Source organism: Letharia lupina (genome assembly GCF_014066315.1).
Source record: "Letharia lupina isolate WasteWater1 chromosome Unknown contig_25, whole genome shotgun sequence".
NCBI classification, from domain to species: Eukaryota; Fungi; Ascomycota; class Lecanoromycetes; order Lecanorales; family Parmeliaceae; genus Letharia; species Letharia lupina.
Genome location: NW_023502994.1, coordinates 162,581 through 179,204, shown reverse-complemented (window position 1 = coordinate 179,204; position 16,624 = coordinate 162,581). Strand labels below are relative to the sequence as shown.

At 51.9% G+C, this 16,624-nt stretch overlaps 4 protein-coding genes across 4 annotated transcripts; 3 read left to right on the top strand and 1 right to left on the bottom strand.

Moving 5' to 3' along the window:
- Nucleotides 1-1,172: 1,172 nt before the first annotated feature.
- HO133_006571 (uncharacterized protein) lies at nt 1,173-3,836 on the top strand (the record flags this gene model as incomplete). The annotated part of the gene is made up of 6 exons (XM_037297469.1): nt 1,173-1,597; nt 1,764-2,341; nt 2,390-2,406; nt 2,486-2,571; nt 2,626-2,786; nt 2,857-3,836. 6 exons carry the CDS (start codon nt 1,173-1,175, stop codon nt 3,834-3,836), a joined length of 2,247 nt encoding a protein of 748 aa, XP_037147179.1.
- Nucleotides 3,837-8,363: 4,527 nt separating this feature from the next.
- On the top strand, nt 8,364-9,449 carry HO133_006570 (uncharacterized protein; the record flags this gene model as incomplete). Its single annotated transcript, XM_037297468.1, has 3 exons — nt 8,364-8,397; nt 8,502-9,073; nt 9,171-9,449. 3 exons carry the CDS (start codon nt 8,364-8,366, stop codon nt 9,447-9,449), a joined length of 885 nt encoding a protein of 294 aa, XP_037147178.1.
- Nucleotides 9,450-10,148: 699 nt separating this feature from the next.
- HO133_006569 (uncharacterized protein) lies at nt 10,149-10,909 on the top strand (the record flags this gene model as incomplete). The annotated part of the gene is made up of 2 exons (XM_037297467.1): nt 10,149-10,443; nt 10,563-10,909. The coding sequence occupies 2 exons, from the start codon at nt 10,149-10,151 to the stop codon at nt 10,907-10,909; spliced, it is 642 nt and encodes a 213-aa protein (XP_037147177.1).
- Nucleotides 10,910-14,290: 3,381 nt separating this feature from the next.
- HO133_006568 (uncharacterized protein) lies at nt 14,291-16,072 on the bottom strand (the record flags this gene model as incomplete). The annotated part of the gene is made up of 3 exons (XM_037297466.1): nt 14,291-15,599; nt 15,620-15,896; nt 15,994-16,072. The coding sequence occupies 3 exons, from the start codon at nt 16,070-16,072 to the stop codon at nt 14,291-14,293; spliced, it is 1,665 nt and encodes a 554-aa protein (XP_037147176.1).
- Between the last annotated feature and the right edge of the window lie 552 nt (nt 16,073-16,624).

The following is a 16,624-nucleotide window of genomic DNA, read 5'->3' as shown; positions in this document are numbered from 1 at the left end:
GATCTACAGCGGTATCAGTCTGTGGGTAGAAGAGTTCTGATCCTGGCGGCAGTGCGTCGCTGCAACTCTTCGGGAGACCTTGCTTGATTCATCGCTATGGAAATGCTAAGATTTCGAATATCACAGATGAGGCCTTCAGAGCGGAGAGTGTGACAGGTAAAGATTTGAAGCATTGTCCAGAGAGGACTCCTTCTTGTGCGGATATGACATGTCCTACCCAAATACTCCCTCGTTTGCAGTCTTGGGCTGCGGCAAATGAAATGAACTGAGGCGGGTTACTTGAAGTCGGATAGTTCTCTAATGGTCCAGCGTGCGCTCATAATTTTGCTGGAGAATTTCATTGTTAGTGTCGAGTTCACTCGCAGACCCTCGGTGCAGTTTATTCCTCGCACCCTTTCTTCGTGCCTTGCAGGCCCCTGACCTTCTGCTCTCGTGTCTCCCGGTCTCACCAGACGCATTGTTTTTCACAAGAAACACACTGTCGGTGTACACGTCTACGAAGTGCGCATTATAGGAAGTAGAAGAAGAAGAATAATAGAGAATTTACGATCCAAGCCTTGCGGCTTGTGGAGTCTGACGGATAGCGACTACAACATCTGCACCGCTTCAGCCCGAAACCGCAGATGCGGTCTATAGCACTTGCGACAAAAAATCTCCTGGAAAGTCTACTGGATAGAGAGTGCAAGGCGGAGCGTTCAGTCTGGGCCGAGAAGCCGACGGCATTATGCACGAGTACCCAATCTCACCCTTCAGCCTTGTCCTGTCAACATCAGACTTCATCTTCACGCGTACCAAATAGCTGCTCGAATATGCCCCCCAGTCTGACTAGGGCGGTGCTGATTTTCGCCACACTAAACAGCACAGAAAATGGAACGCTTTGGTACTCATGGTACTAACGATGGCAGGTAGCAAGTGCTACGAGTCTAGTCATGCAGTGCACTAGCGTATGGAGCCGGGCTGAGTGCATGCGTGCTGACTGAGATCGTCCGTGGGAATCTATAATACCGTTGATGTTTCCGCTCGGTGCCAGGAACCCAGCCTGAATAGAGGTCTGCATGCACTCAAGTTCCCTCCACCTTCTCCACTTCCTCGTAAAGCAGATACGTTTATACTCTTGACCTATGAAGCCCCCCTGAAACTGCAGAGATGTAAAAAGCGGCTGCGTACCAACTATGGCAGAACCCTTATCTACCGTCGCGAGTGGTATAGCTGTACTGAGCATCGCTGTCCAGCTGGCCGAAAGCGTCAAATCGCTCTGCGATTTCTGGACCTCCATCAAAGAAGCCCCGGAAGATATCCAGGCGATTTCCACCGACTTGGACCTCCTGTCGAGCGTTCTCACCCGCATCGCCTACGAGACGCAACACGTTGAGCCCGACGCAACCTTGGTGGCCACCCTGAATGGTTGCTGGATCAAGGTCAAAATACTCACTACACTCCTCAATGAGATAGAACCGGGCTTTGCTTCAACGAGGTCAAGGGTCCGCAAATGGACTGCTTTTAGGGCCGTCTTGAAACATGGACAGTTGATGAAATTTCAGGCAGCCTTGGAGAGGCTGAAAGGCACATTGTTGCTGGTGCAACAATATCAGTACAGGTAAGACTTGATGTATCTCATGTGCATGTAAGACAGCGCGCCGTTGCCCCTGCTCTGTGACCGCAACGAAGCCCCAAAAATATAAATAGAGCCCTCTATATCCTTTTACATCGCATCCGTGCTCCAAAGTGTGAATTCGATGCTAACCACGCCAAATATCTCCTAGTCGCTTGAGTCGAAACCGTCATATCTCCCTAGAACGGAGCTTGATGAACATTACTCAAAGTGTTTCCAGCTTGAGTATACAGCAGCAATCAGAAACAGCGGGAAGACTTCCAAGCGCGGTCTCGGACGTTCATGCCAATTCTGCTGGATTTCGTGCTGAAGAATGGGATGCCGCAAAGTCTTTTGCGGCAGATTCACAACCTACTCAAAACGACCCTTCTATTTCGGGTGAATTTTGGCGAAGACAGGCATGGGTCAAAAGCACTTGGAGAATGGAAAAGTCCACCATGGAATACTTCCTAGGCACCGTCCGAGCAGATTCAAATATACAACTACAGATACCAAGAGAAAGGCATGGTCTGACGCCTTACGAACGAGATCAATGCGAGCATGAGACCTCATATACCATCTATCCGGCTACATGGTTGGTTCGTATGGGAGTTCATTATGGCCTCCGTCTCAAGTTTCTCTCCTCCTCTACTCAGGGGTGGCAAACCACGCTGAAGGCCTTTTGCCCGGTACCTGACGACGCTGTGATCTTTGAATTCTGCAGACAGGGGAATTTACCTGCGGTCAGGAGTTTGTTGTCAGCAGGTCATGCTTCAGTCAGAGACACTGATTCTCTAGGATACACACCTCTTCATGTGAGTCTTTCGCTTGAGACTAAAGCTGAACTACAACCGGGCGTTCTCAAAATAAGCAGCATCTAACGTATGCATCAAGTTTGCTGCACAGAACTACCACCCAGAGCTTTGCAAAGTCCTTAAGAGTGCTGGAGCAGACGTAAGTACACTCACGCACAATGCAGAGTAAGCAAGCCTTGTATAACCCAAGAGAGCGAATATCACTGACTTAACACTCAGGACCCCAATGGAAGTCGCAGCAGACGGTTTATGGGATACCACCTACGCCACGCTATCAGAAGTTTTTGACACTCTTCGCCTTCTAACGGATTCGATGGATTTCTCAGACGAAAATGGCGATGGCTGGGGAGTCTTGCGGACGCTTTTTGACACTGCCCGCGGTTTACGCTGGAGAGATTGACGAAAAGCCTTCTGCTTTGGATGCTAAGGCAGTCGAGCTTTGAACTGAAGACATACTTTGTCGCGGAACAATTCGCAGCTCTCTTAAGCTGGACCCTATTTCCAGGTTCTCGGCCGTACAAGAAGCGTCTGACCTGCTTCTGAACCTGGGTGATGCAGAAACTATCAATGCAGGCATTCAGTTTAGAGATGGATATACCATACTTCACGACTTTGTAGCATATGCTTATCCAGTGAGCACAGTGCTTGCAAAAGGCCCAGATCTCCATCGGCGTGTCCTCGACTACGATTACACGCCGCAGGAAGAGTCACCGACATCACTTGCAATGTACTCGTCGTGGGCATTTACGGAATGGCTGCGTGGATTAGTCACTATTAAGGTGAAGTTTGAGGAATTCATAGATGAAGAACTAAAGAGGAACCCTTTGGTGCACACTGGCTGGGAGAAGGAGACTCTACATGACTTGTTCGCATATCATCATCGACCTGACCTCGATGTTGAAGGCTATACTTGCAGCGATTGCACCAAGCCTATTTCCTATAACGCAGTACAGCCTCATTGGCGACATATGCTTGAAAGGATCAAGCAAAGAATAGACCCTGATGGTCCGGGCCAGACTGATTCACAAGTGGGTGAAAAGGAGAACACAGACGTCAGGAAAATCGCAGAAACCGCAAGTAGCTCGGATGATCCGACTCATGAGCCTGATATGACTGGGAACGTCTTGCTTGTTGATTCCAATGAGCTTTTCTCGGAATCGGACTCGAAATCGGAATCGGAACTGGAAGAAGATGTCCACGGGTACCCAGCGATGGTACCAATTCGATCGGACTGCGTGTATGCCCCCAACGAAGTGATATGCGTTGACTGTTGGCTTCACTATAGGAAGACTGGGACTCGCAGGCCGCCACTCCCCTGGAAACGGCGTTTCGCGATAGGCTCTGACGATGATGCCTCGTTGGACGAGTACTCGTCTTCTGGAGATGAGTCGTCAGAGGATGAATTCTCTCCTTACCACATCCACTCATAGACATCATATTGGTTAGGGAGAGTGTGCTTCTTGGATGCAGATGGATAATACAATGGATACACTAGGCAAATTGTTAAGAGGAGCAGGGTGTCCCAGCACATTCAGCAAGTAGTCTTTATACAGGATGCGGAGGTATGGTCATACTGGGAGTGAGCAACCACAAGTCATGATAGCATCCGACAGCCGAGAGGCTACCCATCTCACTCAGCCTCACGCTTGTTCTCTTCTTGACCGACTCACCCCGTTGATTCCATTTTCCTCATATTCGCAAGCCCTGTCGGCGCATGGAACAATAGATCCCATTCTACAAAGACGTTCCCGCGTTGGCTAATCGAAAAATTGAAATAGCGGACACTCTTCCTCCTCCTCAAACTTAACCCCCTCCCTTCCTTCAATTCGCACACGCAGCACCCATTCCAAGTCTTACTGTTCTGTGGACCTCTACAATATCCATTCAGGTTCCCTAATCCAAAAACCGCTGTACACGGAGCTCACTTCGCATCTGCATTTACACACTCATGCTCTCAATTTGGACGGCAATCCCTCTCAACGTCCCCGCACACGGAGAAATTCAGAACTCTAAGGACGCTACAATGAGGATGGCGTCGCTCATTGATTCTTCCGGCAGTACTGGCTTCCCCAAGGGAGTGGGACTCTCGCACTATCAACTCATCGCATCCATTCTACAGTCTCTGCCAGCAACGCAGTCCTGCCACACGGTACTCCAAACCACGAGGGCGCATCGGCACCTCTCTGCCACATGTCGATATCGCAAGCGGTCTAACAATCTAGAGCATGTATCAACCACCCTTTCCAGAATCTGCCCTTCTTCATAGCGAATCACAGTGATTTCTTCGTCGGCGGTCAAGAACATCTCGGATCTCAAAGTCACAAGTCTTCTCATCATCGCAAGCTTCCTCGTCGCAATGAACAAGAGACCAGAGATGAGGGAGAGGCTTGAAGAGATCTCCTCCCTCAGATTCGTGGTGCTAATTGGCTCCCCCATCGACTATGGACAGTGCATTGAGTTCACCGAAATGTGGAGTAAGAAACCTGGAAAGACTTAGTTGCTTCTCAAAGCTATGGAATGACGGAGTACGCTTGCCCCGCCCCAATTCCAAGCCGAGCTAACATTCCCAAGGCTCGGAGGCGGAGTAGCCATCCGGAGCATAGACAACAAGAACGGTAAAATTTTGCTGATTTCTAATATCGACGCTAAGGTTGTCAATACCAACGGAGAAGAGGAGGGCCCCCGTGGAACCGACGGGGGAGCTACGTATCCGCGGTCCGAATGTTGCCAAGGGCTACTGGCGAAACCCCAAAGCGATCGAAAAGCCATTCGCGAGGGATGGATGGCCGAGGACCGGGGATGTTGCCACGGTTGACGGGTCTGGGGATCTGAGCGTTCTCGCGCGAGTACAAGTGAGTCTGCTTTTTGCCCAGCATGCGATGGCATACTTACTTACCTAATCACTCACTTATTTACTTACTTACTTACTTACTTACTTACTTACTTACTTACTTACTTACTTACTTACTTACTTACTTACTTACTTACTTACTTACTTACTTACTTACTTACTTACTTACTTACTTACTCACTCACTCACTTATCTCCCTGCCTCTTTACCTACACACATACCCTCCCTCCCTCACAGGCCTCGCTATCATGTCCCGCCTCTGCAATCTTCCATACATACCTCCCCTTCTTTCTAATAAACCTTCTACATCCCACTCACTCTTCTTCCTTCCTCCCATCCGCGACGGGAGCCTCTACAATCCATCTATCTATCTACTAATATATTTTGAGCGGCATCACGGCCGGCCTAGGCGGGAGGTGAGAGAATGAACGAGTGAATGGATGAAGCAGAGAGAGAGAGAGGGAGAGATGCGTTTCTCTGCTCGAGGGAGATTCCTTAAAGAGAGAGCAAGAAAGAACCCGCTGGTTGATTGGGGTCACGGGGTTTCATACCATGTGTAGTTGTGTTACGACTTTGCCTGATCTGATGTGATCGGATCGGATTCAGTTCAGTCTATCAGTCTGTCTGTCTGTCTGTCCGTGCTAATCGGACACTTGGCACAGTGTGCAGTCTGCGAAATGAGTCAGGGTTTGAGACAGAGGGGGAGGTGAGCAAGAAGCCTGAGGCCGGATGGACGGTGGGCGGGTGGGAAGCGGTGTTTCATTACCGCTTGCGATTGAGACTTGTCATGGATGATTTCATATCTGTTTTCAACGACCTTTGAAATTGTCTTCTCGCATCAAACCGGTCTAGAGCGAGGCCGATAGAGGAAACACAACACCACCGACAGTCTCGACTACCCCAGCAACTCCACTCCATGTCCTCCCTCCTTCCTCGACGGCTTAGCGATCCGGAATCTAATACTACTGTCTACTGCCCGCACCGGTGCGGTGAGATACAGAGCGTCCACTTCCGCAACGGGGCGGCTCCGTGTTGGAATAGCGGCGGGTTCGTCCCAGTCGTGCTACAGGACGGAATTCCTGACCTGAAGAGAAGACGGCCCCGGCGACAACGTCGGCCTCGTACGATGCGAGAACAGATTTGCCTTTCTCGTAGTATTCATTCAAGAGCGCGGTCTTAGTAAGCGGCGTCGTGTATAGCGTTATCAAGACCTTGCCCGCGCTCTGTCGAAAATATCTTGGTCGGTGTTATGGAAAGAAAGAAAGATGCAAAAAGAGGTGGAAACAGTCGATATCGTGTAGACTCGTATATTGCTTCGGACAAGTCATCGGATGCGCAGCGGCCCCCGGCCAAAGTCACACCCCCTTGCTTGTCGTCCCCATTCAACACTCGGCCATTGAGAAAGCCTCTCGGACCAGATGACCGCATCCTCAGGCGAGCCGAACGAAAAGGTTCAGCCATCCGCTCGCCGTTCCCGTTCCACGCTGCGTGTGTCAACGAAATCGCTGCCTTCTCGCCGAAAAAATCATCGTCGGCCACCACTGCCACGTCTCCGGCCCGCTCGTGGTCCGGTATAGCATGAGCGGTCTGTATCATCGCTCGTCAACGTATTTACCTCCAAGAGGGATATTGCATGCATACTCGCTTGGGACGAAAGCACATACTCGGGCCGGATTGAAAGTTAACCTGGCCGTGCGGTTCAGCGATTACTTTTCGTGCAGCGATATCCGCCGGGGATGTCAGGGTTGCGCGACAGCCGGTGATAGGAAGGGGCTGCAATGCTGCTTTTTGCTGGGCCAAGGAGGTGTTCGCGGACTTTGCACCGGCGAGCGGATTATCAGTGGCACTGGAGTCGTCGTCGAAGGTGGCTGTGACTGTGGAACCCTCCTTGTCATCGGGGATGTGGGAAACCAGCGCTGAGCCTTTGTGCCACGCTAAAGCATGCGTCGTGGGTAAGAGTATCGTCGTCAGAAAAACATCAAGTGCCTAGTCTCGATGAGTCGCTGACCTGCACCAACCTTTCTACCAACAGAGCTCTGAACGCTGACCTTTTCAACCGATGCACATCTGGCGTCGGCATGCGAACGAGCTCGTCAGCCGTTTCGCCATTGAAGAATGCGTTCCTTGTCTTTCCGGCTGGTTATCCGCTCAGGGTCGAATGCCGCCGTGTTCAAACTGGCACGGAGGGTTAATCGAGACGGGGCGTGTGGCCAAAAGACCAGTCGCGCGAGCGCCGATTGAGGTAGGGGAGTCGTTCGAAGACGGTGCGTTTGAAGGTATGAGCAAGGATCGTGGAAGAAATCGCAACGGTAGCGAGATACCGTCTTGAGTCTTTGCGCTCGCTACCAGCGGTCCTATAGAACAAACCTGGCTTTCACCATAACAACCAACTCATAGCAAAATTTGAGGTCGTCGCGGAAGGTTACACACCAGCTGCGATGACCAGGATGTTGAGAACCGGTCTTCGGTTTCCGAATCGGCCCCGGTTGGCGAAGAACCTGACGTGAGACCAAAAAAAATCCATCTCGTTGTCTTTTCTTTTCTCCTTCTCTCCTTTCCTTTTCCCGTAACGATCCATCCACGCCAAAAGAAAAGAGAATCCCAGCAATGCCCAGCGGCAGTAATAGATAGACTTATACACATCACCGACCCCTTTCTTCAACAAACAACAAAAGATCCAGAGATCGAGCCCGGCGTAAAAGAGAACGGTGGTGGTGCGTAATGCCCCAACGATGATAATCGGGATGCTTGGGATTGGAGCGCGATCGTACTTGTACCAACCAACTACCATCTAGGCCTCCTGGCTCGGCATGCTCTACATACACGGTCCTAGAATTAGCGTACATATCCGAAATCTCGTTCAATCAATCAATCTATCAATCTACCTTGCCCCCTTCTTCCCCCCTCCAACCCATCCCTCCGATTCCAAAAAAACAACCAACCCCCACCTCCAAGTCATCCCCTCCCTCCCCCCCCTCCCTCCCTCCTCCCTCCCCTCCCTCCAACCCATCCATCCACCACCGACTCATGAATGAATGAATGTTTCCGGGGGCCTGAGCACCCCCCCCCCCCCTCCTCCTCCTCTAAACGGACCTCAACGAGTGCGATGCGCACGAGACGGAGAACCGAACCGAGGTGCAGTCCGTAGGTAGGGAGGGGCTGGGTAGGAAGAAGAAAGAAGAAAGAAGAGAAGGAGAAGAAGAAGACGACGAAGTAAAGGAAGTAGAGGAAGTAGAGTAAGTAGAGGAAGTAGAGGAAGTAGAAGGAGTAGAAGAAGAAGAAGAAGAAGAAGAAGAAAAGAAGAAGAAAAGAAAAAAAAAGAAGAAAAAAGAAGAAGAAGAGAAGAAGAAGAAGAAGAAGAAGAAAAAAAAAAAAAAAGAAGTTAAAAAAGAAAAAGAAGTAGAAGAGGTAAAAGTAAAAGAAGAAGAAGAAGAAATAAAAGCAGAAGAAGAAGCAGAAGAAGAAGAAGAAAAGAAGACAAAAAAAGAAGAAGAAGAAGAAGAAGAAGAAGAAGAAGAAGAAGAAGAAGAAGAAGAAGTAAAAGAAGAAGATAACAAAAACGAAAAAGACGAAGAAGAAGTTAAAGAAAAAGGAGTAGAAGAACTAAAAGAAATAAAAGCAGACGAAGAAGACGAAGACGAAGAAGAAGAAGAAGAAGAAGAAAAAAAGACGAAGAAGAAGAAGAAGAAGAAGAAGAAGAAAAGGGCCGTTTTACAGAAAATCGGGGCGAGCGAGAATACCGATGCGGATACCGATGCGGATGCTTTTGGGAAGAGAGGAAGGGAATGCGTGTGTGAGGTGGTGCCGTTCGAGTGGGTGAGTGAGCGAGTGAGTGGGTGAGTGAGCGAGTGAGTGGGTGAGTGGGGTGGTACCGGGTGAGTGGGTGCGCGGAGGGAGGAGGATGTGCGCGGAGGAGGATGGTGCGCGGAGGAGGAGGATGGTGCCGGGTGAGTGGGTGGAGGGAGGATGGTGGAGGGAGGATGGGAGGAGGAGGAGGATGGAGGGGGAATGGGAGGATGGGAGGATGGGAGGATGGGAGGATGGTAAGTGGGAGCTGGCGAGGGTGGGAGGAGGGGAAGGAGGGAGGAGGAGGAGGGAGGATGGGAGGATGGGAGGATGGTGGATGGGGGAGGGAGGATGGTATGTGGGAGGATGGGATGTGAGAGCTGGCGAAGGTGGGAGGATGGTATGAGGGAGCTGGCGAAGGTGGAAGAATGGGAGGATGGGAGGATGGGATGATGGTGGAGGGAGGATGGTATGAGGGAGGATGGTAAGTGAGAGCTGACCAAGGTGGGAGGATGGGAAGGAGGGAGCGAGCGAGCGTGTTCCGTCCGGTCTGTCTGGGATGAGGGTGGGAAGGAGCATGTTCCGTTCGGGGATGGGGATGAGGGTGTTTGTAGATACTATTGTTGATTAGTATGTATAAGAGGAGACTTGTGATTGAACTACGAGAATGTTTGGGAAAAAGGGATGGAGAGTTTGGAGTGAAGTTAGATAACTTTGATTGATGCTCGCTAATGATCATTCGACTATGGACAGTAGAGATTATGGATTAGGTCAGGTAGGCGCGGAGCCTAGATGCAGACTTTTTGGGATGTTCAATCGTGACCGCATTGGAACCGTATGCATCGCGTGATATTTCAAGACAGGGATTCCGCCATTATGCTGCCGATGTCTCCTCTTTTTTCGGCAAAATCAAAACTCCGTGGTGTAAATGCTGACCATGCTCTTGTGCCTTCGTTCCGCCGCGTCGCCATCCTGTCGTGTGTCCCTCTGTCGCTTGATCTCGTCTCCTCCGAGCGCTGCTGCATGGCTACTGGTGCTGTGGGCAACTCAGAACAGAGCGAATGCAGCGATACCAGCAACCACTGCGATAACCTTGCCACCCACAATGACGGTGCTTGCAGCACCCTTGAAGGTGGTAGCTGGTGCAGTGGTCGAAGAGGTCGAAGAGGTGGAGGAGGAGGAGGAGGAGGAGGATGAGGAGGATGTAGTTGATGCCATGGAAGCGGTAGCCGGAACTGTGGTGGAGTTACCGACTGGGAAGGGAGCAGGCGTGACGGTAGTGGAGGTCGCTGGTGGTGCCACTGGTAGTGGTGTGGTGGAGGTAGAGAAAGTTGAGGTGGTGCTGGTGCTGGTGCTACTTGAGGTGCTGGAAGTAGACGAGGTCGTTGAGGTCGTTCCAGGTGTGCTGGCAATGGGAGTAGCGCCGGAGCCCTGGCACGGGAAGGTGACAATGTAGATTTGATGACACTGCGCACCGATGCTGATATCATACAGGTTTGAAAAGCTGCCACTTAGACAGCCAAAGAAGAGAGCATTGCCATTCAGCGCCAGGGAACCGTTGGTGCAGACGGAGAAGCCCGAGGTGGTCGGCCCTTGGACTGGGTTGTCGAACTGGAACTGGTGGTTGGCGACGACTTCACCGGTCCGGCCTTGCTGATCGGTGAGGACACCATTTTTGAGGGTGACGATGGGGTTGGTGGTGCAGACGGTTTCGCCTTGGGAGGGAATGGATTGGGTGATGTTGTAGGGAGCGATCTCGAAGGTGCCGGAGTAATTTTCATCGCAGCCACTGGACCCTTGAGCGGAGACGGTGGAGGCCAGGAGGGCGAGAAGGGTGACGGCGGTGAAGGACTTCATGGTGACTGATGCTTTGAAGAAGAGGTGAAGAGGATGATAGGAGATGATGGCGGTAGAATTTTTGTGAGGCGAGGTTTGGGAATATTAAGCTATGCAAGCAAAGGCAAGGTAGCGAATGAGTCTTGTTAGCTTAGCTATGTAGCTATGTAGCGAGTGTAAATTTGCAGCGAATGTATGAGTTGTGAGGATATGTACTGGAGTATGGTGGATGATGCAAAGAATTAGATGTTGTGGATGATGATGATGATGGTGATGGATTAGAGAGAAGAAGAAGTAAATAAGAAAGGAAGAAATTTGTAGCTTTGGGAGGTGGGTGCAGGTACTTATCCAATTGTAGAAGTCGATGACACTGTGAATTACGCGGCGGGGGGGTGGTTGGTATTGGTCTGTGTTTAGAGTGAAAATAATAATACGAAAAAGGTGGGGCGGGGGGGGCTAGGGGGCTGGACATGCGCTTTGGTGGCAGGGATCTTTAGTTTGCCACCCCGCCCTCTGTTGCTTAGCTTAGCTTCCTCCCCACCATGAATCTCTCATCTAGGTACAATTGAATCCTCAATACCCTCATGATGATTGAGGCGAGTATTTCATTGTTACAATACTTAATTATGAAGCATTGATGTATTCTAAGTATTCACTAAATCCTGCTGCATGTACAGCTAGCTACCTTACTTTACATGTAAGCTACCCAAACACCTCGGCCCCAGTCGGCGCGATGACGAAGATTACCTTTCCCATGCTCCCTAAATAGATTTCTTGCTAGGGGTATGAACTGGGTACCTATCGATAGGTAGCACGGGTAGGCAGACATACACTAAGATAGTATCCTTTTTTAGCGGCAGAGATAGCGATTGGCGCAGAAGTTATGAGGCTCAAATACTCACAATGACAATCATTTGGTAATGATCAGCGATTCCCTGCTTCTTTAGCCTGGCCTAGCCTCGCTCATTTTTCCGCCGAAATGGAACCCAGTCCCACACAGCGCCGACTTTGCCTGAAGGAGAAAATGCGAAGCACCGCAACACCAATGTACCAGCGCCATTAGGGATCGAACCTAATACGAACTAAATATCTCCCGCCAAACAGAAGGAGGAAAGACCTTAAAAGGTAGTAACGAGAGACGTTAAAAGTTAAGGTGTGTGACGAACCTATCGCAAAGCTTCCGGAATCCAGACAGTCACAGCTCTGCCTCCGTCTACTTGGCACCTGCATCCTGCCGTCTGCATGCAAGAAGACTGCGCACTCGAGGGGGGGCGGCTCCGAAATGCTTCTTCTTTTCACAACCTCTCACATCGACAAATCGTCCTCACGTCAGACGCACATGGACGGAGAGCTGCAGGCCGCAGACCGCAGAGGCGCTCACTCTGCATGCTTTGGTTTCAAACCCTGTCTCAGAAATTGGGAAAAGACTCGATCTTGCGTCTAGCTGTGATTGAAAATGCGCCGGTAACAACTTCTGGCCGGCGCCGGGAACTCAACGAACTGCCTCGTCCCGCATCGAGTAAGGAAAACGGAGATGGGTGGTCGCGATCATCTTGCTTTGTGATATTTCAGGATAATAATAATAATAGGCTGCAGCAATTGTTATACTGATTGGCTGTCCGTGTGGCGGTGAGCTTGGGGAAAAGTATTGATCGCTCGCATAGCGGCTGTGCCACCGGAGCTCCTCCGCTCCCGAGACCCTCCCTCCATCCTGCCCTTCTTCCAAGACATGTGAATACCTACCTAAAAAGCGACTTCACCACGCGGCTGCACTGCCTCGGATACAATTCAAGACAGTCACGGCGGCAATATCGAGGATTATTCATATGACAGATCATTACTTTACGTAGCCGTAAATGGGCTGCGGCTGTGCCACCGGAGCTCATCCGGTCCCGAAACCCTCCCTCCCTTTCTTCCAAGAAATGTGAATCCACCACGCGACTTCACTGCCTCAGAGGAAACTTTAGAGAGGTCACGGCGGCGACACCACGGACAGCTCACATGACAGATCATCATGACCGAGGCAGTGAACAAGTTAACATTACCGCCGTGGCTCTAAACTCGTAAGGGTTTGAGGCAGTGACTGAGTGACTTCCCTTACCTTACCTTCTCATCATTACCCCCCCAGACTCGCTCTACCTTTCTGTTTCAAACCCAGCAAGCCGGCGCCCACAGTGACGAAGTCACAGAGCTATAAAACACCCCGTCCTTGCCGACACGAAAAATTATTCACGTCCTCTGAACGTCATCGTCGCAGTTCCCATCAAGACTCTCGGCTCTGACACCGTCGGCTAGTCTACGGTACGTTCAGGTGGCCGAGAAATCGGTTCATGGGGTAGGTATAGTACGCAGCGATTGATCTCTCTCTCTCTCCCTCTCCCCCTCTCCCCCTCTCCCCCTCTCCCCCCAGAAACATCCCTACCTGCACCATTCCCCCAGAAACATCCCTACCTGCACCATTTATCCCCATCCATCATCCATCATCCATCATCCATCATCCATCATCCATCATCCATCCATCCATCCATCCATCCATCCATCCATCCATCCATCCATCCATCCACCCATCCATCCATCCATCATCCACCATACAGCTATCGAAGCCATCCCTCCCTCCCCATCCCATCCATGCATCCATCCATCCATCCACTACACAGCTATCGAAGCCATCCCATTCCTCCCGACCCATCCATCCACCCATCCATCCACAACCCATGACTTAAATCCGCCCACGCCCCCTTCCGTCCGCATGGCGACTGACAAGACCCGAGGCCGGTGTTGCCGCGTAGGTGCGTGTTCGAGGATGTGAAGACTTTGCCGCGTAGGTGCGTGTTCGAGGATGTGAAGACTTTGCCGGGGCGGGGGAGGGGGTGAAGGGGGGAAGGGGGGAGGGGGCTAGAAAGGTAGGAAGTGGGGAAGGTAGGAAATGGGGAAGGGTAGGGAATGGGGAAGGGGGAGAAAGGTAGGAAAGGGGAAGGGGCTAGAGGGGGGAAAGGTAGAAAATGGGGAGGGGGAGAAAGGTAGGAAATGGGGAAAGGGCTAGAAAGATAGGAAATGGGGAAGGGGGCTAGAAAGATAAAAAACGGGACGATGGGAGGGGTATACAAACAGCGTTCTATCTGTCCAGATGAATGGAATGTGTGCAGAGTTTGGACTCACGGGCTAGCTGCTCCTCCTCTCAGATGATCATCTCACGTATTTCGGTCGGTGGACAATGTTTCCCGGGAGATTTGAACATATAGTACCAGAGCCGATATCCTCTCAGCACCCCTAAGTATCTATCCCCTCACAAAAGGATTCCCCAACTCCATGACCCCCCGCCCCCCCTCCCTTCCACACCGCGGTGCTTATCACAATGCCACCTCCAACCATCCTCCCGCCCCAACACCCAAAGCCCCTCGTCCCCTCAACTCAGAAACCTCGAACCCCACCCCTCCCGCAACGCCGCCACGCCCTCCGTGATCGGCCCGTTCGCCGTGGATGACCAGCGTCGGCGTCGTCCACCCGGCCGTGCGCCGCGAGGGGACCCGGTCCGCCCACCCCCTCGGCGGTCCGGGGTGCGAGGCGGCCGGACCCGTTCGACGAGAGCAGGGTCGTGAGGCCGAAGATGCGGGCGTGGCGGACGAGCGCTCTGGACCGCGCCGCGAACGCCGGCGGGCCCGCGATCCAGTTCACCGTGTATCCGCCGTAGCTGTAGCCCGTGGCGACGGCGCGGTCCGTGTCCGCGTAGTCCAGCGTCGCCCGGACGTGGTTGAAGCATCGGACGAGGTCGCGGTCCAGGCGTCTTTGACGCCGTCGATGGAGTCCTGCCCGAAGCCCGTGGAGCCGGTCGGGTTCGGGTGGACGACGACGTAGCCGCGACTCGGCGAAGACGGCCGGGTTCCAGCGCGTGCTCCGTTCGTCGAGGAAGGAGTCCTGGGGTCCGCCGTGGATCCGGAAGAGGAGGGGGTATCTTTTCTTCTTCTTCTCCTTCTGCATTTTGTCGTCCGCGGACAAGGAAGAGGGTTTCACGACGAAGGCGTGGACGTCGTAGGGGCCTGCGCCGGGGATTTGGATGTCGGAGACTTGAGGGTAGCGCTGCGCGAAGTGCGAGGAGCTGTAGTCGGTGTGGCGGGAGAGTTCGTGCGCGGTGATGAAGACGCTGTTTGAGGTCAGGCTGGACAAGGTGAGGAGGAGAAGAGCGGGGGAGACGGCGTGGACGGAGGAAACGCTACCCCAGGATGTGAGGGGTGATGGAGCGGCGGCCAACGTCGCTTCTTCTCCGGCTTGTTCGTCGGAGGCGGGAGGGACGGGGATCTGGAAGAGTTTCCTTCTGCCACCTTCTTTGGCGGTGACATAGAGGGTTTCGGCGTCGCTGCTGAAGGTCAGGGACAGGGGCTGCAAGTACCAGGATTCGGAAGTAGTGATCTCAGTGATGTCTTCTACGTCGTCGGTGTCACGAATTAGGAAGATGCGCGGTCGATCGAAGTCGCTGCCGGGCTCTTTGGTTCGAAGGAACGCGGCGGATGTGCCATCCGGTGAGAATGTTGGCGATGAAGCGGTGCCGTCGTAGTTTGGTATGGAGACCTTGTGAGGCGGCGATGCGGGATGTTCGGTGTATGTCTGAACAGGGATGTAGTAGAGCTCGTTTTTCAAAATGATGGAATGATTAGCGGCCGGGTCAATGGCGGTGAAAAGGATTCCGATGCCGAGAGATCGAAGTCTCCGCCGTAGAACGGGTCTGGATTTGGATGTTCTAACCCTGTGGTGCTTGTACCGTGGAGAGCGTTGACAAAGCCAACGGATGAAACGCCATAGCGATTTCCATGCTTCTCGAGCCTTGTGTACCAGATAGCGTTCTTCTCTGCCGTAACGTAGCGGTCCCAGATCCGAACGGGCAGTCTGTCATACTCCCTAGCTGACGACCGAGGCTTCTCGGCCGTCTCCGGATCAAAGAACGTTCCATCTGGCGAAGCTTGCCCGGTAACAGCAACCGCGAAAGACTTGTTGGAGAGCCTTTTCGTTCTCAGATTGAAAGCTGGGCCATCGATTGTGGTTAGGAGATACGCATTGGTAATTCGAGCGTTTCATTCGGAAATCTAGACGAAAGAGCTTTTAGCGGAATGAAGGCTTACTTCTTTTCCCCAACAGCAACGCCAAACCACACACCCGGCATCCCCCTTTCACCTTCTCTGAGCCATAGTACCTGCTCATTGTGCAGCCAAGCGACGTCTTATTTTTGGCGTCATCCTAGAAGAGGGTTGATGTCCGGCTAGGTAGGTCGAGAATTCGGATCTTTTTACCTTCGGAGTGGGGTTCCAGGGAGTTTGTGGATAATCTGTACAAAGCGAGTGTGCCATTATCGTTCGGAATTGCTGGCGTACGGCGGGGTGTAGATATGAAGGCTATGTGTTTGGTGTTAGAGCTGAGATTGAACACAGGTTGTACATGTATTAAATCTAGTACTCTAGAGTCAGTTTGTTCATCTTTTAGATCGTCAATGTGTCTATCCTTTTCCTCTCAAGTATCAAAGACGAGGTCAAGGAAAGAGGGATGTCGTAAAAACAACGTGGGCTCCCGTAAATACGTGCACTCCGTATTGAAGGATTAGGCAACAGCGAAGTAAGCACGGGTAAGAACTCATTGGGGATTTTCAAGCACGATGAGGTGATCAGTCAAGTCCCTGCAGTGTCTGGGAAATCCCATTGCAGATCTGGGCTCTTCCTGGATCCGCGGCACGCTTTTGAACAGTGTTCTATCCGTGAG